The sequence below is a fragment of the Budorcas taxicolor genome, chromosome 5 (genome assembly GCF_023091745.1).
Source record: "Budorcas taxicolor isolate Tak-1 chromosome 5, Takin1.1, whole genome shotgun sequence".
In the NCBI taxonomy this organism is placed as follows: domain Eukaryota; kingdom Metazoa; phylum Chordata; class Mammalia; order Artiodactyla; family Bovidae; genus Budorcas; species Budorcas taxicolor.
Genome location: NC_068914.1, coordinates 86,880,135 through 86,907,460, shown reverse-complemented (window position 1 = coordinate 86,907,460; position 27,326 = coordinate 86,880,135). Strand labels below are relative to the sequence as shown.

Below are 27,326 nucleotides of genomic sequence, written 5' to 3'. Positions count from 1 at the left end.
TGGACCTAACAGAAGCAGAAAGTGAAGAGGAACTAAAAAGCCTCTTGATGAAAGTGAAAGAGGAGAGTGAAAAAGTTGGCTGAAAGCTCAACATTCAGAAAACTAAGATCATGGTATCTGGTCTCATCACTTCATAGGAAATAGATGGGGAAACAATGTCAGACTTTATTTTTCTGGGCTCCAAAATCGCTGCAGATGGTGATTGCAGCCATGAAATTAAAAGACGCTTACTGCTTGGAAGGAAAGCTATGACCAACCTAGATAGCATATTTAAAAGCAGAGACGTTACTTTGCCAACAAAGGTCCATCTAGTCAAGGCTATGGGTTTTCCAGTGGTCATGTATGGATGTGAGAGTTGGACTGTGATGAAGGCTGAGCGCCGAAGAATTGATGCTTTTGAACTGTGGTGTTGGAGAAGACTCTTGAGAGTCCCTGCAAGGAGATCCAACCAGTCCATTCTAAAGGAGATCAGTCCTGGTGTTCATTGGAAGGACTGATGCTGAAGCTGAAACTCCAGTATTTTGGCCACCTCATACGAAGAGTTGACTCATTGGAAAAAACCTTGATGCTGGGAGGGTTTGGGCGCAGGAGGAGAAGGGGACGACAGAGGATGAGATGGCTGGATGGCATCACCAATTCGATGGACATGAGTTTGAGTAAACTCCAGGAGTTTGTGATGGACAGGGAGGCCTGGCGTGCTGTGATTCATGGGGTTGCAAAGAGTCGGACACGACTGAACGACTAAACTGAACTGAACAGAAGCAGAAGATATTAAGAAGAGGTGGCAAGAATACACAGAAGAACTGTACAAAAAAAGATCTTAATGACCCAGATTACCACAGTGGTGCGATCACTCATCTAGATCCAGAAAACCTGAAGTGTGAAACCAAGTGGGCTTTTGAAAGCATCACTATGAACGAAGTTAGTGGAGGTGATGGAAGTCCAGGTGAGCTATTTCAAATCCTAAAAGATAATGCTGTGAAAGTGCTGCACTCAATATGCCAGCAAATTTGGAAAACGCAGCAGTGGACAAAGACTGGAAAAGGGTAGTCTTCATTGCAATCCAAAAGAAAGACCATGCCAAAGAATGTTCAAGGTACCACACAATTGCATTCATCTGACACACTAGCAAAGTAATGCGCAAAATTCTGCAAGCTAGGCTTCAACAGTATGTGAACTGAGAAATTCCAGATGTTCAAGCTGGATTTAGAAAAGGCAGAGGAACCAGAGACCAAATTGCCAACATCCGTTGCATCACAATAAAAAGAAGAGAATTCCAGAAAAAAACACCTACTTCTACTTTATTTGGTATGCCAAAGCCTTTGACTGTATACTGTCACCCTGCTTATTTAACTTATATGCAGAGTACATTATGTGAAATGCTGCGCTGGATGAAGCACAAGCAGAAATAAAGATTGCTGGGAGAAAAATCAATAACCTCAGATATGCAGATGACACCACCCTAATGGCAGAAAGTGAAGAGGAACTGAAGAGCCTCTTGAAAGTGAAAGAGGTGAATGAAAAAGCTGGCTTAAAACTCAACATTCAGAAAACAAATATCATGGCAGCTGGTTCCATCAATTCAGTTCAGTTGCTCAGTCATGCCCGACTCTTTGCGACCCCATGGACTGCAGCACATCAGGCTTCCCTGTCTATCACCCGCTCTTGGAGCTTACTCAAATTCATGTCCATTGAGTGGGTGATGCCACCCAATCATCTCATCCTCTGTCATCCCTTTCTCCTCCCGCCTTCAATCTTTCCAAGCATCAGGGTCTTTTCCAATGAGTCAGTCCTTCACATCAAGTGGCCAGAGTATTGGAGTTTCAGCTTCAACATCAGTCCTTCCAATGAATACCCAGAACTGATCTCCTTTAGGATGGACTGGCTGGATCTCCTTGCAGTCCAAGGGACCCTCAAGAGTCTTCTCCAACACAACAGTTCAAAAGCATCAATTCTTCAGAACTCAACTTTCTTTATAGTCCAACTCTCACATCCAAACATGACTACTGGAAAAATCACTTTATGGCAAATAGATGGGGAAAAAATGGAAACAGTGACAGACTTTATTGTCTTGGGCACCAAAATGACTGCAGATGGTGACTGCAGCCATGAAATTAAAAAACACTTGCTCCTTGGAAGAAAAGCTATGAGCAACCTAGACACCTTATTAAAAAGCAGAGACATTACTTTGCCAACAAAAGTCCATCTAGTCAAAGTTATGTTTCTTTACAGGAATTGTGTATGGATGTCAGAGTTGAACCATAAAGAAAGTCGAGTGCTGAAGTATTGATTCTTTTGAACTGCCATGTTAGAGAAGACTCTTGAGAGTCCCTTGGACTACAAGGAGATCCAATCAGTCAATCCTAGAGGAAATCAGTCCTGAATATTTATTGGAAAGACTGATGCTGAAGCTGAATCTCCAGTACTTTGGCCACCTGATGCAAAGAACTGACTCATTAGAAAAGACCCTGATGCTGGGAAAGATTTAAAGCAGGAGAAGGGGACGACAGAGGGTGAGGTGCTTTGATGGCATCACCAACTTGATGAACGTGAGTTTTAACAAGCTCCAGGATTTGCTGATGAACAGGGAAACCTGTAGTGCTGCAGTCCATGGGGTCACACATAGTCAGTTAACCAAAAAAGGATGCACATAGCTTTCTCAGAGGAAACCCTTATAGCAAACATGTTGGGTGACAAAAGAGGAATGTTCTGCTTGGGAAAAGATGACATCTGCTACTTAAGGCCTAAATTATGATCCAGTTAAAGTATTACATTGAATATGTCAGCAAATTTGGAAAGCTCAGTGGTGGCCACAGGACTGGAAAAGGTCAGTTTTCATCCCAGTCTAAAGAAGGGCAATGCCAAAGAATGTTCAAACTACCGTGCAATTGTGCTCATGTCACCTGCTGGCAATGTAATGCTCAAAACCCTTCAAGCTAAGCTTCAGCAGCACACTAACCAAGAATTTCCAGATGTACAAGCTGGGTTTAGAAAAGGCAGAGGAAGCAGAGATCAAACTGCTAGCATCTGGTGCATTATTGAGAAAGCTAAGCAGTTCCAGAGAAACATCTACTTCTGTTCACTGACTACATTAAAACCTTTGATTGTGTGGATCACAACAAACTGAAAATCTCTTAAAGAGATAGGACCTTTAAGATGGTAGACCTCCTTACCTGTCTCCTGAGCAAACTGTATGCAGTCAAGAAGCAAGAGTTAAGCCAGACATTGAACAATGGACTGGTTCAAAATTGGGAAAGGAATACAACAAAAAGGCTGTATGTTGTCACCGTCTTAATTAACTTATATGCAGAGTACATCATGCAAAATACTGGGCTGGATGAATCCCAAGGCAGAATCAAGACTGCTGGGAGAAATATCAACAACCTCAGATATGCAGATGATATCACACTAATGGAAGAAATTGAAGAGGAACTAAAAGCCTCTTGATGAGGTGCAAGTAGAGTGAGGAAAAAAAGCTGGCTTAAATCTCAACATTACAAAACCTAAGATCATGGCCTCCAGTCCCATCACTTCACAGGAAATAGAAGTGGAAAATGTGGAAACAGTGACAGATTTTCTTGGGCTCCAAAATCAATGCAGATGGTGACTGCAGCCACAAAATTAAAAGACACTTGCTCCTTGGAAGAAAAGCTATGACAAACCCAGACAGTGTATTAGAAAGCAGAGACATTACTTTGGTGACAAAGGTCCATATAGTCAAAACTATGGTTTTTCCAGTAGTCATGTATGGATGTCAGAGCTAGACCATAAAGAAGACAGAATGCCAATGAACTGACACTTTCAAAGTGTGGTACTAGAGAAGACTCTTGAGAGTCCCTTGGACAGCAAGGAGATCAAACCAGTCAGTCTTAAAGGAAATCAACCCTGAATATTCATTGGAAGAACTGATGCTGAAGCTCCAACACTCTGGCCACTTGATGCGAACAGCCGACTCATTAGAAAAGTCCATGATGCTCAGAAAGATTGAGGGCAGGAGGAAAAGGGCGCCACAGAGGTTGAGATGGTTGGATAGCATCACCAACTCAATGGACATGAGTCTGAGCAGACTCCAGAAGACAGTGAAGGACAGGGGAGCCTGGAGTGCTGCACTTGTGACATGGGGTCATGAAGAGTTGGACACGACTTAGCGACTGAACAACAACAACAACAACAAATAAGGCCTCTTCTCTAAGGTCAGGAAACATAGCAGAACTTTCAGTTCAGTTCAGTTCAGTTCAGTCGCTCAGTCGTGTCTGACTCTTTGCAAGCCCATGAATCACAGCACGCCAGGCTACATGAAAACACAAATAGCACCTTAGGAAATCTGAGGCAATAGAGAAATATGTATGAGATGAAGGAACAAAAGTAAAGAAAAACTCCAGAAGAATTAAGTGAGATAGAGATAGGTAATCTATGTAAGAAAGTGTTCAGGTAGTAATGGTAAAGATGGTCACAGAATTCAGAAGAATAATGAGAAATTAGAACCTTTAAAGAAAGAGTTCATAATACTTAGTAAAATAGACTATAAAATAATTACTGCTACAAAAGACAAAGAGAGACACTACATAATGATGGAGCAATAGATCCAAGAGGATGTAACAACTGTAAGTATATATATTAACAGACCATATATATATATGAACTTATTATTGCTAAACAGCAAATAAGTATATATGCTGAACCTATCAATAAATTACATAAGGCAAATGTTAACAGACATAGAAGAGGAAGTTGACAGCAGTAACACAATAGTAAGGAACTTTAAATTCCATTTATATCTATGGACAGATCATCCATATGTAAAATCAATAAGGAAACACTTGCCTTAAATGACACATTAGACCAGATGAATCATATATATATATATATACACACATATATATACATTTATATATATATATTTATATATATGATATTCCACCTGAAAGCAACAGAATATACATCCTTTTTAAGTGCACATGGAGCATTCTCTCAGACACATCACACAGTAGGCCACAAAGCAAACTTTATTAAATTTAAGAAAATTAAAATAATATCAAACATCTTTCAACCACAATGATTGAGATTAGAAATCAGCTACAAGAAAAGAACTGCGAAAAAACACAAAACACATGGATGCTAAACAATATGCTACTAAACAACCAACAGATCCCTGAAGTAGTCAAAGAGGAAATAAAAAAAGATACCTGGAGACAAATGAACACAAAATACGATGATCCAAAACCTATGGGACACAGTAAAAGCAGTTCTAAGAGAGAAGTCTACAGCAATACAAGCTTACATCAGGATTTAAGAATAAGTTCAAATAAACAATTCAAACTTACACCTAAAGAACTTGGAGGAAGAACAAATAAAACTCAAAATTATTAGGAGAGAAAGTACAGATCAGAGCAGAAATAAATTACATAGAGTATAAAAAACCATAAAAAAAAATCAGCTAAACTAAAAGTTGGTTCTTTGAGAAAACGAACAAAATTGATAAACCTTCAGCCTGACCTAAAAAGAAAAGAAAAGGGGGGAGAGGAATAAAATCTCTACAATCAGATACAATAAAGGAGAAGTTACAACAAATACCAGAGAAATGTTACTAAAAAAAATCACAAGAAGACTACTACAAACAGCTAAATGCCAATAAAATAAAAACTTGGAAAAAACAGACAAATACATAAAAACATATAATCTCCCAAGACTGAACCAAGAAGAAATAGAAAATATGAGCAGAACAATTACCAGTACTGAAATTTAATCAGTAATTAAAACACTCCCAATGAGAAGAAGTCCAAGGAAAGATGACATCAGAGGTGTATTCTACCAAACATTTACAGAAGATTTAGCACCTATTCTTCTAAAAATATATCCAAAAATTGAAAAGAAATGAATATTTCTAAAGTCATTCTATGAACCTAGCATCACCTTTATACTAATATTAGACAAAAAAAGGAAAAAAAGGAAAGAAAGAAAATACAGGTCAATATCAGTGATAAACAGATTCAAACATCTTCAACAGAATACTAGCAAACTGACTCCAATGATAAATAAAGGACAATACATCATGAACAATGAGATTTATGACAAGAATGCAAGGATTTTTCATTATCCACAAATCAATCATTGTGATACACCACATTAATAAACTGAAGATTAAAAACCACATGATCATCTCAATAAACACAGAAAAAAGCTTTTGACAAAATTCACTATCCATTAATTATAAGAACTCCAGAGAAAGTGAGCATAGAGGAAATATACCACATCATAATAAAGGCCATATGTGAAAAACCAACAGCTAATATAATACTCAACAGTATGAAAGAATTACCCTTAAGGTCAGGGACAAGAAAATGTTGCCCACTCTCACCAGTTTTGATCAACACAGTATTGGAAATCTTAACCACAGCAAGTAAACAGGAAAAAATAATAAAAGGAATCTAAATTGGTAAGGAATAAGTAAGATTGTCACTGTTTCTAGTTGAAATGATACTATCCACAGAAAAGTATAAGATGCTGATGAAAGAAACTGAAGATGAAACAGATGGAAAAATACACCATGTTCTTGAACTGGAAGACATAATATAGATATATATAGATATCTCTCTCTCTCTCTCTCTCTCTCTATATATATATATATATATATACATACATATATATATATATATACATACATATATATATATATACACACATAAGTATAATGGCATATTAGCCATATAAAAATGATAAAATTATACATTTGCAACAACATGAATGGACTTTGAGAATATTTTGTTAAGTGAAATAAGCTACTTTATATGTGGAATATAAAAAAATACAACAAACTAGTGAATATAACAAAAAGATTCACAGAGAAAAAAGAAACTAGCAATGATCAATCAGGAGAGAGAGAGTGGGAGGGGCAATATAGGGGTAGAGAACCAAGACTAAGGTGAAAAGGTCCTTAAAAGAAGGACTAAGTTAAAAACCATTATGCATGAAATAAGCTATAAAGATATTCTACATAAGAAGAGAATTTAGTCAATACTTCCAGTAGTCATGTATGGATGTGAGAGTTGGACTGTGAAGAAGGCTGAGTGCTGAAGAATTGATGCTTTCGAACTGTGGTGTTGAAGACTCTTGAGAGTCCCTCGGACTGCAAGGAGATCCAACCAGTCCATTCTGAAGGAGATCAACCCTGGGATTTCTTTGGAAGGAATGATGCTAAAGCTGAAACTCCAGTACTTTGGCCACCTCATGCGAAGAGTTGACTCATTGGAAAAGACTCTGATGCTGGGAGGGATTGGGGGCAGGAGGAGAAGGAGACGACAGAGGATGAGATGGCTGGATGGCATCACTGACTCGATGGACTTGAGTCTGAGTGAACTCCGGGAGTTGGTGATGCACAGGGAGGCCTGGTGCGCTGTGATTCACGGGGTCGCAAAGAGTCGGACACGACTGAGTGACTGAACTGAACTGAACTTATAATAACTATAAATGGAGTATAACCTTTAAAATTGGCAAATCAGTGTATAGTATATCTGTAACTTATACAATATTACACATCAACTCTACTGAAATAAATAACAATAAAATAATTAACCATGAAAAAGTATAATTCTGCCTCCTTGCTTTTCTCCATTATTTGCATTTCAAATACAAATTTCAAACTCCAGTATTTGTATTTCAGTTCAGTTCAGTAATGTCCGACTCCTTCCGATCCCATGAAACAGCATGCTAGGCCTCACTGTCCATCACCAACTCCTGGAGTTCACCCAAACCCACGTCCATTGAGTCGGTGATGCCATCCAACCATCTCATCCTCTGTCATCCCCTTCTCCTCCTGCCCTCAATCTTTCCCAGCATCAGGGTCATCCCAAATGGCTCAGCTCCTAGCATCGGGTGGCCAAAGTATTGGAGTTTCAGCGTGAACATCCTTGCTACCAATGAACACCCAGGATTGATCTTTAGGATGGATTGGTTGGATTTCCTTGCAGTCCAAGGGACTCTCAAGACTCTTCTCCAACATCACAGTTCAAAAGTATCAATTCATCTGTGCTAGTTTTCTTTATAGTCCAACTCTCACATCCATACATGACTACTGGAAAAACCATAGCCTTGACTAGATGGACCTTTGTTGACAAAGTAATGTCACTGCTTTTCAATATGCTATCTAGGTTGGTCATAACTTTCCTTCCAAGGAGCAAGCATCTTTTAATTTCACGGCTGTAATCACCATCTGCAGTGATTTTGGAGCCCCCCAAAATAAAGTCAGCCACTGTTTCCACTGTTTCCCCATCTATTTGCCATGAAGTGATGGGACCAGATGCCATGACCTTAGTTTTCTGAATGTTCAGCTTTAAGCCAACTTTTTCGCTCTCCTCTTTCACTTTCATCAAGAGGCTCTTTAGTTCTTCACTTTCTACCATAAAGGTGGTGTCATCTGCATATCTGAGGTTATTGACATTTCTCCCAGCAATCTTGATTCCAGCTTGTGCTTCCTCCAGCCCAGCATTTCTCATGATGTACTCTGCATATAAGTTAAATATGCATGCTGACAATACACAGCCTGACGTACCCCTTTTCCTATCTGGAACCAGTCTGTTGTTCCATATCCAGTTCTAACTGTTGCTTCCTGACCTGCATACAGGTTTCTCAGGAGGCAGGTCAGGTGGTCTGATATTCCCATCTCTTTCAGAATTTTCCACAGTTTATTGTAATCCACACAGTCAAAGGCTCTGGCATAGCCAATAAAGCAGAAGTAGATGTTTTTCTGGAACTTTCTTGCTTTTTCGATGATCCATTGCATGTTGGTAATTTGATCACTGGTTTCTCTGCCTTTTCTAAAACCAACTTGAACATCTGGAAGTTCACCGTTCACATATTGCTGAAGCCTAGCTTGGAGAATTTTGAGCATTACTTTACTAGTGTGTGAGATGAGTGCAATTGTGTGGTAGTTTGAGCATTCTTTGGCATTGCCTTTCTTTGGGATTGGAATGAAAACTGACCTTTTCCAGTCCTGTGACCACAACTGAGTTTTCCAAATTAGATGGCATAATGAGTGCAGCACTTTCAGAGCCTCATCTTTCAGGATTTGAAGTAGCTCAACTAGAACTGCATCACCTCACTAGCTTTGTTCGTAGTGATGCTTCTTAAAGCCCACTTGACTTGACATTCCAGGATGTCTGGCTCTGGGTGAGGGATCACACCATTGTGATTATCTGTGTAGTGGAGATCTTTTTGTACAGTTCTGTGCATTCTTGCCACCTCTTCTTAATATCTTCTGCTTCTGTTCAGTTCAGTTCACTCACTCAGTCATGTCCGACTATTTGCAACCCCATGAATCACAGCACAGCAGGCCTCCCTGTCCATCACCATCTCCCGGAGTTCACTCAGACTCACATCCATCGAGTCACTGATGCCATCCAGCCATCTCATCCTCTGTTGTCCCCTTCTCCTCCTGCCCTCAATCCCTCCCAGCATCAGAGTCTGTTCTGATGAGTCAACTCTTCGCATAAGGTGGCTAAAGTACTGGAGTTTCAGCTTCAGCATCATTCCCTCCAAAGAAACCCCAGGGCTGATCTCCTTCAGAATGGACTGGTTGGATCTCCTTGCAGTCCAAGGGACTCTCAAGAGTCTTCTCCAACATCACAGTTCAAAAGCATCAATTCTTCGATGCTCAGCTTTCTTCACAGTCCAACTCTCACATCCATACATGACCACTGGAAAAACGATAGCCTTGTCTAGATGGACCTTTGTTGGCAAAGTAATGTCTCTGCTTTTAAATATGCTATCTAGGTTGGTCATAACTTTTCTTCCAAGGAGTAAGCGTCTTTTAATTTCATGGCTGCAGTCACCATCTGCAGTGATTTTGGAGCCCAAAAACATAAAGTCTGACACCATTTCCACTGTTTCCCCAACTATTTCCCATGAAGTGATGGGACCAGATGCCATGATCTTCGTTTTCTGAATGTTGAGCTTTTAGCCAACTTTTTCACTTTCCTCTTCCACTTTCATCAAGACGCCTTTTAGTTCCTCTTCAGTTTCTGCCATAAGGGTGGTGTCATCTGCATATCTGAGGTTATTGATATTTCTCCCGGCAATCTTGATTCCAGCCTGTGCTTCTTCCAGCCCAGCTTTTCTCATGATGTACTCTGCATTTAAGTTAAATAAGCAGGGTGACAATATACAGCCTTGACGTACTCCTTTTCGTAACTGGAACCACTCTGTTGTTCCATGTCCAGTTCAAACTGTGCTTCTTGACCTGCATATAGGTTTCTTAAGAGGCAGGTGAGGTGGTCTGGTCTTCCCTTCTCTTTCAGAATTTTCCACAGTTTATTGTGATCCACACAGTCAAAGGCTCTGGCATAGTCAACAAAGCAGAAAGAGATGTTTTTCTGGAACTCTCTTGCTTTTTCCATGATCCAGCAGATGTTGGCAATTTGATCTCTGGTTCCTCTGCCTTTTGTAAAACCAGCTTGTACATCAGGAAGTTCACGGTTCACGTATTGCTGAAGCCTGGCTTGGAGAATTTTGAGCATTACTTTACTAGTGTGTGAGATGAGTGCAATTGTGCGGTAGTTTGAGCATTCTTTGGCATTGCCTTTCCTTGGAAATGAAATGAAAACTGACTTTTCCAGTCGTGTGGCCACTGCTGAGTTTTCCAAATTTGCTGGCATATTGAATGCAGCACTTTCACAGCATCATCTTTCAGGATTTGCAATAGCTTAACTGGAATTCCATCACCTCCACTGCTTCTGTTAGGTCCCTACCATTTCTGTCCTTTATTGAGCCCATCTTTGCACGAAATGTTTCCTAATTTTTATTTAGGTTGGTGCAGATGTAATTATGCTTTCAGGCTGTGAATTTTAAATCATTATAACTAGGCTCAAAAATACCTTTATTAATCAAAATAGGAACCATTACAATCAACATATTTTTGCCAATCAGAAATAAGTTTGCTTATTCTTGTAGCATAAAAATCCATGTTTTGGGATTTGACAAATTTTTGGAAAGAATTTTCTATATCCTGCTGGTTGTGAAAGTGTTTTCCCTGCAAAATGTTATAGAGGTGCTTCAAGAAGTGGTTGGTGAGAGGTTAGGCGAATATGGTGGATGAGGTAAAACTTCATATCCTAATTTGCTCAACTTTTGAAGCTTTGGTTGTGCAACATGCCATCAGGTTTGCCATGGAGAAGAATTTGATATTTTCTGTTGACCAGAGCCAGTTGCAAGCATTATAGTTTTTAATGCATTTCATCAATTTGCTGAGCATATTCTTAGATGTAATGATTTCACTTAGATTCAGAAAGCCGTAGTGCATGAGACCAGCAGCAGACCATGAGATTTTTTTGGTATAAGTTTGGTTTTGGAAAGTGCTATAGAGCTTCTTCTCTTTCCAACCACTGAGCTGGACATTGCCAGTCATCATAAAAATATCCACTTTTTGTCACAGATCACAATCCAGTTAAGAAATGCCTCATTATTATTGTGTAGAATAAGACATCACTTCAAAAATGCTTGTTTTGATTTCTGGTCAGCTCATGAGGCATGATAAATGTATCAAGCTTTTTCACCTTTCCAATTTGCTTCAAATGCCAAATGACCATAGAATGGTTGATATTTCGTTCTTGGGCAACTTCTCATTTAGTTGTAAGAGGATTGCTTCAATGATGGCTCTCAAATGGTTGTTCTCAACTTCCGATGGCCAATGATTACACTTCTCAACTTCAAGACTCTTGCCTCCTCTGAAGAACTTCTTGAACCACCATTACATTGGACATTTGTTAAAAATTCCCAGGCCAAATACATTGTTCATGTTGTGAGCTGCTTTACAACCCATTTTGTACTCAAATAAGAAAATTGCCCAAATTTGCAATTTGTCTAACATCATTTACATAGTTTAAAAAAATATAAAATAAACAAGTAATAATATTACACCAAGCAATAAGTCATTAGCAAAAAAAATAATAAAAGACAAATGTCCATTAAAATGATGTATGACATAACCTTCTTTATTTTGAATCTATTCCAATATCAAATGGCCAATCTCAACAATACAAAACTAGAATTACTTTTGCAACAACCTAATAATAGGAAATTGAGTTTCTACTTTATTTTCAAACAAGTTACTACCTGTTAAAGAGCAGATAATTGGTATCAATCACCACACTTAAAATCATTTAAAGCAATATTTTATAAAATCAGCAGTTGACCTCAAAAAGTGAGAATGAGGAAAACACACATCAAGGCTAGATTATTCACAGAAAGGTCATAAATGAGCTAAACATTGAAGACTATTAAAAACAAAACACAAAAATTGCTTTCATCAAATTAAAATGAAATAAAATTAAAAAGAAATTCAATCTTTGAATTGAATGGTTGAAGATGACTTAAAATAACTAAAAACAGGAAAGTATCATCTTGATTACATTGTAACTTATACTATGTCTTACAGCATAAAAATCATATTTTTAAAATTCCAATTCTTACCTCTCTCCATTCTTTATTTCCAACTCCTTGTATATATAAGACACAAACTGCAAAAAGATGAGAAAAAAAATCTAAACATTTTTTATAAATATCAAGGAAACAAACCCAATTTACTTTTCAGCTGTCCAAAAGGTAGGTTAAAATTAGTTCTTAATACCTCACCTTACTCTGGCAGGAAAATTGCTAATAAATCATCGCATGATTAAAATTTTTGTAAATAAGGAAAAAAACTATAACAGGTCTTTAGACCTTAATGTGTATAGGTCTTGGCACAAAAATATAATAGTTATTTACTAACATCTTCAATTTCATTATGCTACAAATGTAGATGATTTTTTTTTTTTTTTTTTAAACTAAGTTTGAACAGTTTTGTCGGAGAAGTCAATGGCACCCCACTCCAGTACTCTTGCCTGGAAAATCCCATGGACGGAGGAGCCTGGTAGGCTGCAGTCCATGGGATCGCGAAGAGTCGGACACAACTAAGCGACTTCACTTTCACTTTTCACTCTCATGCATTGGAGAAGGAAATGGCAACCCAGTCCAGTGTTCTTGCCTCGAGAATCCTGGGGACAGGGGAGCCTGGTGGGCTGCCATCTATGGGATTGCACAGAGTCAGACATGACTGAAGTGATTTAGTTGCAAACAGTTTTGTGAATTTTCTGCTTGCTCAGCTGGTAAAGAATCTACCTGCAATGCAGGAGACCAGAGTTCAGTTCCTAGGTTAGGAAAATCCCCTATTGAAGGGAATGGCAACCCACTCCAGTTCTCTGGCCTGGAAAATTCCATGGATGGAGGAGCCTGGTGGGCTATAGTCTATGGGGTCTCAAAGAGTTGGATACAACTGAGCAACTAACACACACAAACAGTTTTGAAGTATTTCAGTATGTTACCAGTCATAGGTCACGCTCTTGCTAGGATACTTATAATCCTCAGAAGCATCATAGGGAGGACAATCTGCACCAAATCAAATGTTAAATTTAATATCTGCAACTCCTATCCTCAATGTTTGTAAACAAGAAATCCTGTCAACCACAAACGGAAGTCCAAAAAAGGTAGATTAAGAGTCTAGAGTAGAAATTAAGGGATAAAAATATCCCATTCACTTACTAATGAGTCCTGGGAAGTTTTAATACCCACAAATTGTAATGCCTTTTCTCCAGTGATAATCTCAATCTCCAGTGACAACTCTTTCATCAACTGAAAACATCCCTCTCCCTTCATTAAACCACATAGTTTCACACATTTGTAGAGATGGAGAGCAACTGGATATCAACTTCTTTTTTTGATTTATACATTATTTCTGTTGTTTTCTAATTAAAATTGGCTTTCATTGTACAATTTATCTCCAGTTTTCAATATATACATAGCTAGTAATAAAAAAATTCAGCTCATTCAAGATATTATATAATTTACTTGGTTATACATGACTTTATATAATTCTTTTATTCACAAAAAAGGAAAATTGTTACTCTGTGACTTGATCACTTAGAATTATGGCCCATTACAGCTGTTTTTCAAATATAATTTCTATCATATGACTTTATAATGAGGTTTTAATTTCAAAATCAATTGTCCTGCATTGGAGTCATTTGTGTTTTCTTCTTAGTCTCTAAATGCTAAGCAATTCCCTCTCTTTAGCCAGAGTACTGCCCAGGTAGATAAGAATGCAGGGCCTGAGACCATATTCCTCCTTACTTTCTAGTCTTTAAGACAATATTTAAGTAAAAATTATAATTTTCATACAACTTTTTACAAAAGCAAGTAAGTAAAATAAGTTGTTGTTGCTCAGTTGCTAAGTCGTGTCCAACTCTTGACCCCATGAACCACAGCACATCAAGCTTCCTTTTTTTTTCACTATCACCCAGAGTTTGCTCAAACTCATGTCCATTGGGTCAGTGACGCCATTGAACCATCTCATCCTCTGTTGACCCCTTCTCCTCCTGAATAGACTATTTCAAAAAGCAAGTTAAATACTTACTTGGATCAGATTTAGAAAACGTGTCTCTGTCCAGAAGATTTCTGTTGAAGAAAAAAGAAAATACTAGATAAATGCAACACCAAAATATTTATATAAATATATAAACATATAAATGTAATGACTTAGAAGTTCTAAAATTCAAATTTGTGCTGAATATTCATCCTCCACTAACCGGTAATTATTTATAAAAGCTATATTACATTTTTATATTTAATACTTACAATAAAAATCTCATGTTTATCCTGTCCTATTTTTCTACCAAGAGTACCAACCATAAGCATTTATCAGTACCATGCTTAATATCTGAAATGCTTTTTTTCATATCAACCTGATACACTTTCATATTCCAGGTTTTTAAAAATTACTCTTTCCATAGAATCATGATACACTGAGAAAATACAAATATAGTCAACAGAACAGCATACACCAAAAAAAAAGAAAATCAGACTACATCTTCAAATATTCTCAAAAAGAAAAGAAATTATCAGAAATGTTTATATTTGGAACTGTCAGTTTCAAAAACTACTAGTCAGAAATCAAATTAAAATAATCCACTTGTCCCTTAAGCAGACACTATGAATCCAGCAATGATTGAAAAAACAGTAAATTTTTAAAACATTTCCATTTGAGAATATACTTTGTTATATATTTATAAAGGAAGTGCTCTACTTAAGTGGAAATTTTCCGGTTTTCCCTGTGTCTAGTTTTGCTCATTAAGTGTCCTTAAAAAATGTAATCCAGCTCTTTCTTTCAGAGTTCATAAAAATCAAGGAGAGACAGTACAAATATTGCAGTGACCTTGGAACTCAAAAACTATGTTATACACATATAAATGAAAATAATGTGATTCTAGTACCTTACTTATCTTAAAAAAAAAAAAAAAAACCCATACAACTTTTAACAACAAATAGAAAATAATGGATTTCTAACAACAATAAATAAATATTCTTAAGCATAAACTTTTTTTGAACATTATTTCTTCTAGCCATTAGGATCCATAACATATAGTGATAAGGTCAAAAACAAACAAAAATTTAGATCCTTTATAATATGAGAAAAAAAAAAAACTCCATAAACTCTTGATAACTTAGTCCCTAAACTTTGCAATTTAAATTTCTCATTGCTCTTTGATAAAAAATTTCAGCTATACATTGATCATATGAACAACATAGAATAGACTACTTCTGACTAGATTTAATTCCCCAAAGATTAATTTATGCAATGGCTAAGAGGCGCTGAAGTGGCGAGTGGTGGCTGCGCAGCAGTGGAGTGGCAAGCAGCCAAGAGGAGATACCCCACATCCAAGGTCAGGAGAACGGTGGGGAGGAGATACCCCACGTCCAAGGTAAGGAGCAGTGGCTGCCCTTTGCTGGAGCAGCTGTGAAGAGATACCCCAAGTCCAAGGTAAGAGAAACCCCAGTAAGACAGTAGGCATTGAGAGAGTGCATCAGAGGGCAGACAGACTGAAACCATGATCACAGAAAACTAGCCAATCTGATCACAGGGACCACAGCCTTGTCTAACTCAGTGAAACTAAGCCATGATATGTAGGGCCACTCAAGATGGCAGGGTCATGGTGGAGAGTTCTGACAAAATGTGGTGCACTGGAGAGGGGAATAGAAAGCCACTTCAGTATTCTTGCCTTGAGAGCTCCATGAACGCTATGAAAAGGCAAAAAGAGGACACTGAAAGATAAACTTCCCAGGTTGGTAGGTGTTCAATATGCTACTAGAGATCAGTGGAGAAATAACTCCAGAAAGAATGAAGGGACGGAGCCAAAAAAAAAAAAAACAACACCCAGTTGTGGATGTGACTGGTGATAGAAGCAAGGGCTGATGCTGTAAAGAGCAATATTGCATAGAAACCTGAAATGTTAGGTCCATGAATCAAGGCAAATTGGAAGTGGTCAAACAGGAGATGGCAAGAATGAACAAGGACATTTTAGGAATCAGCAAGCTAAAATGGACTGGAATAGGTGAATTTAACTCAGATGACATTATATCTACTACTGTGGGCAAGAATACCCTAGAAGAACTGGAGTAGCCATCTTAGTCAACAAAGAGTCCAAAATGCAGGACTTAGATGCAATCTCAAAAACAACAGAATGATCTCTGTTCGTTTAAGGCAAACCATTTAATATCATGGTAATCCAAGTCTATTCCCCAACAAGTAACACTGAAGGAGCTGAAATTGAATGGTTCTATGAAGACCTACAAGACCTTCTAGAACTAACAACCAAAAAAGATGTCCTTTCCATTATAAGGGGACTGGAATCCTAAAGTAGGAAGTCAAGAAACCTGGAGTAACAGGCAATTTTGGTCTTGGAGTACAGAACGAAGGAGGGTAAAGGCTAATAGAGTTTTGCCAAGAAAATGCACTGGTCATAGAAAACACCCTCTTCCAACAACACAAGAGAAGACTCTACACATGATCATCACCAGATGGCAAACACCGAAATCAGACTGATAATATTCTTTGCAGCCAAAGATGGAGAAGCTCTATACAGTCAGCATAAACAAGACCAGGAGCTGACTGTGTCTCAGATCATGAACTCCTTATTGCCAAATTCAGACTTAACTTGAAAAAAGTGGGGAAAACCACTAAACCTTTCAGATATGAACTAAATCAAATCCCTTATGATTATACACTGGAAGTGAGAAATAGATTTAAGGGACTAGATCTGATACACAGAGTGCTTGATGAACTATGGATGGCAGTTCATGACATTGTACAGGAGACAAGGAGCAAGATCATCCCCAAGAAAAAGAAAAGCAAAATGGCTTTCTGAGGAGGCCTTACAAATAGCTGTGAAAAGAAGAGAAATGAAAAGCAAAGGAGAAAAGTAAAGATATACCCATTTGGAATCCAAAGAATAGCAAGGAGAGATAAGAAAGCCTTATTCAGTGATCAGTGCAAAGAAATAGAGGAAAATAATAGAGTGGGAAAGACTAGCGATCTCGTCAGGAAAACTAGAGATACCAAGGGAACGTTTCATGCAAAGATAAGCTCAATAAAGGACAGATATGGTAGGGACCTAAGAGAAGCAGAAGATGTTAAGAAGATGTGGCAAGAATACACAGAAGAACTGTACAAAAAAGATCTTCATGACCCACATAATCACAATGGTGTGATCACTCACCTAGAGCCAGACATTCTGGAATGTGAAGTCAAGTGGGCCTTACAAAGCATCAGTATGAACAAAGCTAGTGGAGGTGATGGAATTCCAGTTGAGCTATTTCAAATCCTGAAAGATGATGCTGTGAAAGTGCTGCACTCAATATGCCAGCTAATTTGGAAAACTCAGCAGTGGCCACAGGACTGGAAAAGGTCAGTTATCATGCCAATCCCAAAGAAAGGCTATGCCAAAGAATGCTCAAACTACCACACAATTGCACTCATCTCACACGCTAGTAAAGCAATGCTCAAAATTCTCCAAGCCAGGCTTCAGCAATACATGAACCATGAACTTCCAGATGTTCAAGCTAATTTTAGAAAAGGCAGAGGAACCAGAAATCAAATTGCCAACATCCACTGCATCATCAAAAAAGCAAGAGGGTTCTTAAAAAACATCTGTTTCTGCTTTATTGACTATGCCAAAGCCTTTGCCTGTGTGGATCACAAGAAACTGTGGAAAATTCTGAAAGAGATGGGAATACCAGACCACTTGACCTGCCTCTTGAGAAACCTGTATGCAGGTCAGGAAGCAACAGTTAGAACTGGATATGGAACAACAGACTGGTTCCAGATAGGAAAAGGAGTATGTCAAGGCTGTATATTGTCACCCTGCTTATTTAACTTAAATGCAGAGTACATCATGAGAAATGATGGACTGGAGGAACCACAAGCTGGAATCAAGATTGCTGGGTAAAATATCAATAACCTCAGATACGCAGATGACACCACCCTATGGAAGAAAGTGAAGAAGAACTAAAGAGCCTCTTGATGAAAGTGAAAGAAGAGAGTGAAAAAGTTGGCTTAAAGCTCAACATTCAGAAAACTAATATCATGGTATCCGGTCCCATCACTTCATGGCAAATAGATGGGGAAACAGTGGAAACAGTGGCTGACTTTATTTTTTGGGTTCAAGTATCACTGTAGATGGTGACTGCAGCCATGAAATAAAAAGATGCATGCTCCTTGGAAGAGAAGCTATGACCAACCTAGACAGCATAATAAAAAGCAGAGACTTCACTTTGCCAACAAAGGTTCGTGCAGTCAAAGCTATGGTTTTTCCAGTAGTCATGTATGGATGTGAGAGTTGGACTCCAAAGAAAGCTGGGCACCGAAGAAAGATGCTTTTGAATTGTGGTCCTGGAGAAGACTCTTCAGAGTTTCTTGGACTACAAGCAGATCCAACCAGTCCATCATAAAAGAGATCAGTCCTGGGTGTTCACTGGAAGGACTGATACTGAAGCTGAAACTCCAATACTTTGGCCATCTGATGCAAAGAGCTGACTCATTGGAAAAGACCCTGATGCTGAGAAAGACTGAAGGTGGGAGAAGAAAGGAACGAGAGAGGATGAGACGATTGGGTGGCATCACCGACTCAAAAGACATGAGTTTCGGTAAACTCTGGGAGTTGGTGATGGACAGAGAGGTCTGGTGTGTTGCAGTCCATGGGGTCACAAAGAGTCAGACACGACTGAGCAACTGAACTAATTGAACTGTATGATTTTAAAAGTTTGGAAAAGACAAAGATTCTTAAATGATATATACACTGCAAAAGACCAGTGATTATCAAAATGAATCACAAAGTTTGGATTGATGACAGAAATGCAAGATTTTTTCCTCCCTAATATAGATGCAAAACACCCATATTAAGTTAAACAAGAAGTATTATTCCAATGGCTATTTTATTAAAAAAAAAAAAGGAAATAGAAACTAAGTTGAGGCTCAAAGAAGTTGAGTAAATGAATAAGAGCACATAGCCCTGTATGAAATATTCCAAAGAAGTCAACTTTTGGAACCCAATTTCTCTCAACTTTACAAAATGCTACATTGTCTGGAGAAGTCTGAGAGAAACACCTGTTTTCCTACAAGTGTTGGAAATGTGAAAGGAAAGGTTTCATCTTATACCTGTTAGTTGTGTCAAAAGAATATACATAAAATGTTGTTTATCGACTAATGAGAAGAGAAATGCCACCTATGCAATGAACAAAAAGAACTAGGATAGGAAGCAAAACATAACTGTATTTACTCACAGAAAAATATTATTTTTCTACATAAAACAGTTCTTAAGAAAAAATAACATACACACACACACACACACCACTCCTCATCAGCTCTTATATAGGAAGGCTAAATACACTTCCTTCCATGGTGTTGTCATTTGCTTGAGTTAGGATGATTTTAATATTATGCTTACAATTTTATAATGTGAGGTTGAACTGAACATTAAGTTAAAATCTTCAACAGCCCCTTCTATTCTATAAATCTTGATGTAGATAAACCAAGGAAGAGAACAAACTCATGGAAAGAAATTATGGAAAAATACAGTGTATGAGTTAGAAAGCTTGCCTGAAGAAATAACCTATTCAAAACTTTGATCTGTGAATTGCATGAGTTGTTCCAGTAACCACTCATCTCAAATTGCAATTAAAATGCCTGGACTTAAGAGTATGATTGCAAGAGCACAACCAAAGCTGAAGCCCAGTGAATTAAATTCTAACCTGTATGAAGAAGTACTAGGTTAATGCAAGAGCATATTTTGCATGAAGGCTGAAATAGGAAAAGATAAGCAAGAGTTTAATAACATCTTTCCAGCATCATCCAGGAGAAAAGCTTCCCTGACTTCTCCCTTTATTATTCAACCATCACTGATACTAGTCTCTTAAAACAGACCAACGCATATAGCGACATTCCCTTGATGCCAATAGCCAGTTACCTCATTGGACAACCTTACTTACTCTGATTTTATGCTCAACAAGCCACTTGCCAATTTTAAGATAGCTTCTCATATAGATATTAGCACAGAACTGTGCGGAGTGGCCAAGAGATGAATATTACAGTTTTCTTGACCAGTAGAGTTTTTATTCTTAAGTGGCATACCAAGACTGAACAGCCAATTAGCCTCTAAAAGTGACATCTCAGGCTTCTCTTTCTCTAATAGGAAAATAGTGATTCCATTTAAACTTCAAAGCAATTTTGCAACTATTTGTCAAGCAAATATTGACTCTATGCCCAAGACCTAAAAAAAAAACAAAGCACTAATTTGTCACAGTGGAAGTGACAAATAGATTCAAGAGATTAGATCTGATAGACAGAGTGTCTGAAGAACTATGGAATGAGGTTCATGACATTGAATAAGAGGCAGTGATCATCACCATCCCCAAGAAAAACAATGCAAAAAGGCAAAATGGTTGTCTGAGGAGGCCTTAAAAATAGTTGAGAAAAGAAGAGAAGCTAAAAGCAAGGGAGAAAAGGAAAGATATTTACATTTGGAATGCAGAGTTCCAAAGAATAGCAAGGAGAGATAAGAAAGCCTTTGTCAGAGATCAATGCAAAAAAAATAGAGGAAAACAACAGAATGGGAAAGATGAAAGATCCCTTCAAGAAAATTAGAGATACCAAGGGAACATTTCATGCAAAGATGGGCTTGATAAAGGACAGAAATGGTATGGCTTTAACAGAAGCAGAAGATATTAAAAAGAGGTGGCAAGAATACACAGAGGAACTATACAAAAAAAGAAATTCACAACCCAGATAACTACAATGGTATGATCACCCTCCTAGAGCCAGACATCCTGGAATGCAAAGTTAAGTGGGCCTTAGGAAGCATCACTACGAACAAAGCTAGTGGAGGTGATGGAATTCCAGTTGAGCTATTTCAAATCCTAAAAGATGATGTTTTGAAAGTTCTGCACTCAATACGCCAGCAAATTTGGAAAACCATGCAGTGGCCACGGGACTATAGAATGGCAGTTTTCATTCCAATCCCAAAGAAAGGCAATGCCAAAGAATGCTCAAATTACCACACATTTGCACTCATCTCACATGCTAGCAAAGTAATGCTCAAAATTCTCCATGCCAGGTTTCAACAGTACACAAACTGTGAAGTTCCAGATGTTCACTCTGGATTTAGAAAAGGCAGAGGAACCAGAGATCAAATTGCCAACATCCATTAGATCATAGAAAAAACAAGAGATTATGAGAAAAACATCTACTTCTGCTTTATTGATAAAGACTGCTGGGAGAAATATCAATTACTTCAGATAGGCAGATGACACCACACTTATGCCAGAAAGCGAAGAACTAAAGAGCCTCTTGATGAAAGTGAAAGAGGAGAGTGGAAAAACTAGCTTAAAATTCAACATTCAAAAAATGAGGATCATGGCATCCAGTCCCATCATTTCATGACAAACAGATGGGGAAACAATGGAAACAGTGAGATATTTTATTTTTTTAGGCTCCAAAATCACTGCAAATGGTGACTTCAGCCATGAATTTAAAATTTTTCATAAATTTAAAAAATTTCCCCTCCTGCCTTCATTCTTTCACAGCATCAGGGTCTTTTCCAATGAGACAGTTCTTCGCATCAGGCGACCAAAGTATTGGAGTTTCAGCTTCAGCATCAGTCCTTTTGGACTTTTAAAGTCCAATTTCAATCCACCAAATGCTCTAGACCCATCCGTTCCATGCCATAGACTTGTACTAGATCAAGGATGAAGAGCTGCTGATGCCTAGATAAGTAGCACATTAGACCTTGGTGAGTGCATGGGACTTGCCTCAGCAATCCTTTCTGTTGGTACAGGACAGACACTAAAGATTAATAATACCTGATCACCTTCACCCTCAGGGCTTTTAGTTAAACAACTACAGAGAACACCCCCCTCTGACAGGGCAGTGACAGACAGTGGCCAGCACATCCTAAGGAAAGACATGACAGGCATCCATATCAAAACCACCCATCATATGAAAGACAGTGATCACACACAGCCTACTCAGGGATGCTGCTACATAAAAACACATTTTAAGACCACAAAAGATAACTGTTTCTTCTGAATTCACAGAGAAAGAGAAAGTTAAATAAAATAAAAAGGCAGAGAAATTATTCTCAACTGAAACAGCAAAAGAAAACCCCTGAAAAAATATTGAACAGAGATAATCAGTCTACCAGACAATGAGTTTAAAAAGTCAGTAATAAAAATGCTAAGTGAATTGAGAAAGTTTATTGATATTAAGAAAGGCAATTTTACCAAGGAATTAAAAATTATAAAGCTGACATAAAAATAGATACCTCAATTTCTAAGATAGGGAGCAATGAATAGCCAACTATAAATAAATGACACAAAAGTTTTCAAAAGTGATTTGGAAGACAAAATAATGGAAATCACCCAAACAGAACAGCAAATAGAAACATAAAAACAAATCAACATATAAGATTATGGAATAATATAAAATATACCAAACTACATATAACAGAGATTACAGAAAGGGAGACAGAGGAATAAAATGTATCTGAATTAATTATGGCTGAAAACTTCTCATACCTAAAGAAGGAAACAGATATCCAAGTCCAGAAAGCACAGAGGCTCCCAAACCAGAACAACAACAACAACAAAAACCCACACCAAGACATATAATGAAAATTGCAAAAGCTAAAAGTCGAGAGTTCTAAAGAAAACATGAGAAAACCACTCATATAGGGCATTCTCTATATGAAAGGATAAGACTATCAGATAATTTATCTATAGAAACTTTTCAGGCCAAATGGAAGTCACAGAATATAGTCAAAGCCTTGAAAAGGAAAAGCCTTTAACCTAGGATACTCTACCACAAAATTTTATCAGTTAGAATACAAAGAAAGGAAAAGAATTCTCAAGCAAGCAATAACTAAAAGAATTCACAATTTCAAATCTACCCTAAAAGAAATCTTGAAGAGTCTTCCCTAACTAGAAAGAATCCCAATAGGAATCCACAACAGGAAGGCCAAGTATATAGTAAGAATTGAAAAGCACTTAAGTAAGCCAGTTTGAATTGTTATTGTTTAGTTGCTAAGTCATGTCCAATTCTTTGTGACCCCATGTACTGTAACAAGCCTACTCTGTCCATGGAATTTCCCAAGCAAGGATACTGGAGTGGGTCGATATTTCCTTCTCAGGGGATCCGCCCAAGGCAGTGTTCAATCCCGAGTCTCCTGCATTAGAGGCAGATTCTTTATCATAGAGCCATGGGGGAGGAACAAAATAAGCCCGTACACAGACTAAAAAAAAAAAAAAAAAAAAAATTGTAAAAGCAATGATAGCTACAGTAAACAGTAAAAGGATAAGCATGAAGATGAAAACATGACATCAAACACAAAATGTGGAGAAGTGGAGTAATAAATGTAGAACTTTAAGAATGTGTTGAACATCAGTGATAATCAATTTAAAGAAGTACATATCATTATAGGTCAAGATACATGAACTCCATGGTAACCACAAATCGAAAACCTCAATATTCAAGAAAACCAAAAAGAAAGGAATGCAATCATACTACCACCGAAAATTATGAAACTATAATGGGGGGAAAAAAAACGAAGAAGAAATGACCAAAGAACTAAAAAAATCTGCAAAACAGGAATAAAAATAGTAATAAATACAAACTATCAATAGTTACTTTAAATATCAATGAACTAAATGCACCAATCAAAAAATATAGAATGTCTTATTAGATTAAAAAAAAAAACTTCAACATGCTATCTATAATAAACTCACCTCAGTGTGAAAAACAGAAATAGAATGAAAAGATATTTCATGAAATGGTAATAACAAGAAAGCAGGGGTACTTGTACTAAACAACACTTGTATCAAACAAAGCAGACTTTGAAATTAATACTGTAAAGAAAAAGAAGAGCTTTGTATAATGATAAAAAGATAGCTAAAAGAAGAGAAAATGACACATACTGACATATGTACGCCCAATAGAGGAGCATCTAAATATATAAAGCCAATACTGACAGACATAAAGGGAGAAATCAACAATACAATAAAAGTAGGAGACTTCAACACCGTACTGACATCAGTGGAGAGATCATCAAGATAAAAATCAGTTAGGCATCTTCTCCTGCCAGAGCACCAAAATCGCAATTAGCTGTTGGACAACCATCAACAGGAAGACAGTCAGTTCAGTTCAGTCACTCAGTTGTGTCCGACTCTTTACAACCTCATGGACTGCAGCATGCCAGGCCTCCCTGTCTATCACCAGCTCCCAGAGTTCACCCAAACCCACGTCCACTGAGTTGGTGATGCCACCCAACCATATCTTCCTCTGTCATCCCCTTCTCCTCCTGCCGTTAATCTTTCCCAGAATCAGGGTCTTCTCAAATGAGTCAGTTCTTCGCATAGAGTGGCCAAAGTATTAAGAGTTTCAGCTTCAATATCAGTCCTTCCAACGAACACCCAGGACTGATCTCCTTTAGGATGGACTGGTTGGATCTGCTTGCAGTCCAAGGGACTCTCAAGAGTCTTCTCCAGCACCACAGTTCAAAAGCATCAATTCTTTGGCGCTCAGCTTTCTTTATGGTCCAACTCTCACATTCATACATGACCACTGGAAAAACCATAGCCTTGACTAGACAGACCTTTGTTGACAAAGTAATGTCTCTGCTTTTGAATATGCCATCTAGGTTGCTCATAACTTTTTTTTCAAAGAGTAAGCGTCTATAATTTCATGAATGCAATCACTATCTGCAGTGATTTTGGAGCCCCCTAAAATAAATTCAGCCACTGTATCCCTATCTATCTGCCATGAAGTGATGGGACCAGATGCCATGATCTTAGTTTTCTGAATGTTGAGCTTTTAGCCAACTTTTTCACTCTCCTCTTTCACTTTCATCAAGAGGTTCTTTAGTTCTTCACTTTCTGCCATAAGGGTGGTGTTATCTGCATATCCGAGGTTATTGATATTTCTCCCAGCACAGTGGAACCCACCCACACACACACACACAAAGATATTCCAAATCAAGGAAAAAGGAGAAGCCACACAAAATGGTAGGAAGGACAGAAACGATTAAATCAAATCCTATACCTGCCAAATGGGTGACCAACAAACTGGAGAACAATAATACCAAAGAAGTTCTTGCACTGTTATGAAGGTTCTAGTCCCCACATCAGGCTCCCCAGCCTAGGGATCCAGCCAATGGACTGGGAATCCCCAAGGAATCTGACTTTAAAGGCCAATGGGATTTGATTATATGACTTCCTCAGTACTGGGGAAAAAAGAGACTCCAATCTAGCAGGGCACAAACAAAATCTTATGTGCACCAGGACCAAGGGGAAAGCAACAGTGACTCCACAAGAGACTGAACTAGACCTACCTGAGTGTTTGAAGGTCTCCTGCAAAGGCATGGATTGGCAGTGACCCACCATGGAGACAGGGGCACTGGCAGCCACAGTCCTGGGAGGTATCTATCAGACCCAAGCCCTCTTGGATTTAGCAACTCCAAAACTGGGTTGCCTCAGGGTAAACAATTAACAGGGAAGAAACACAGCTCTATCCATCAGCAGGCAATTGGATTAAAGTTTTCCTGAGCATAGCCTTGCCCACAAGTTTCCCCACAGCAAGTACCCCCCATCAGGAAGCCTACACAGGCCACTTATCCTCATCCAGAGATGGCAGAAGAAACAAGAACTACAATCCAAGCAGCCTCCAGCAGTAACACAATCACAGAAACCTTACAGAAATGAAAAGAAAAAAGATTATGCTCCAAATGAAGGAACAAGATAAATTCCCAGAAAAACAATTAAATGAAGTGGAGATAGGCAATATTCTAGAAAAAGAAGTCAGAATAATGATAATGAAGATGATCCAGGATGGAGAAGATGTCATAAATGTTTACAGAAATGTTTACCAAAGATCTAGTAAAACTAAAGAACAAACAAACAGAAATGAACAATATACTAGAAGACATCAATAGCAGAATAACTGAGACAAAAAAAATGGATAAGTGACCTGGAAGATAGAATGCTTTGCATATGCTGCAAAACTGAATATAGAAAAAAAAAAAAAGTGAAAAGAAAGGAAGACAGCTTTGGGATGACATTAAATGCACATTCACAATATAGAGGTTCCAGAGGGAGAAGAGAGAAAGGACCCAAGAAAATATTTGAAGAGATAATACCTGAACATTTCCCCAGTATAGGAAAGGAAATAGTCAACTAAGTCTAGGAAGGCAGAGTTCAAAGCAGGATAAAGCCAAGGAGGGACAAACCCAGACACACAGTAATCAAAATGCAAAAATTAAAGACAAACATAAAATATTAAAACCAACAAGGGACAGAAAGACAACATACAAGGGAAATGCCATAAGGTTATCAGACAATTTCTCAACAGAAACTACATGCCAGAAGCAGATGGTATGATATATTCCAAGTGATGAAAGGGAAGAACCTAGAACCAAGAATTCTCTACCTAATAAGACTCTTGTTCAGATTTCATGGAGAAATTAAACACTTTCAAGACTAGCAAAAGTTAAAAGAATTCAACACCACTAAACCAGCTTTTCAAAGAATGCTAAAGGAACTTCTATAGGCAGGAAACACAAAAGAAGGAAAAAATCTACAAAAACAAATCCAAAACAATGAACAGAGTTGCAATAGGTTCATACATATCGATAATTATCTTAGATGTAAATGGATTAAATGTACCAACAAAAGTCATAGACTGGATGGGTGGATACAAAAACAAGACTCATACATATATTGTCTACAATAGACCCACCTCAGGGCTGTGGACACTTACAAACTAAAAGTAAGGGGATGGTAGAAGGTACTTCATTGAAATGTAAATCATAAGAAAGCTGGAGTAACAGTACTCATATGAGACAAAATATACTTTAAAACAAAGACTGTTATAAAAGACAAGGAAGGACATTACATAATGATTAAGGGTTCAATCCAAGAAGAAG

The 27,326-nt window shown here is 37.9% G+C and overlaps 1 protein-coding gene across 1 annotated transcript in view; it reads right to left on the bottom strand.

Moving 5' to 3' along the window:
- CPNE8 (copine 8) overlaps nt 1-27,326 on the bottom strand; it is a 269,508-nt gene that overhangs the window by 211,341 nt on the left and 30,841 nt on the right. The window contains exons 2-3 of the mRNA XM_052640034.1: nt 14,441-14,481; nt 12,463-12,509 (exon numbers count right to left, since the gene is read on the bottom strand). Of these exons, the coding sequence (XP_052495994.1) occupies nt 12,463-12,509; nt 14,441-14,481 (88 nt within the window). The remainder of the gene's footprint in view (nt 1-12,462; nt 12,510-14,440; nt 14,482-27,326) is intronic.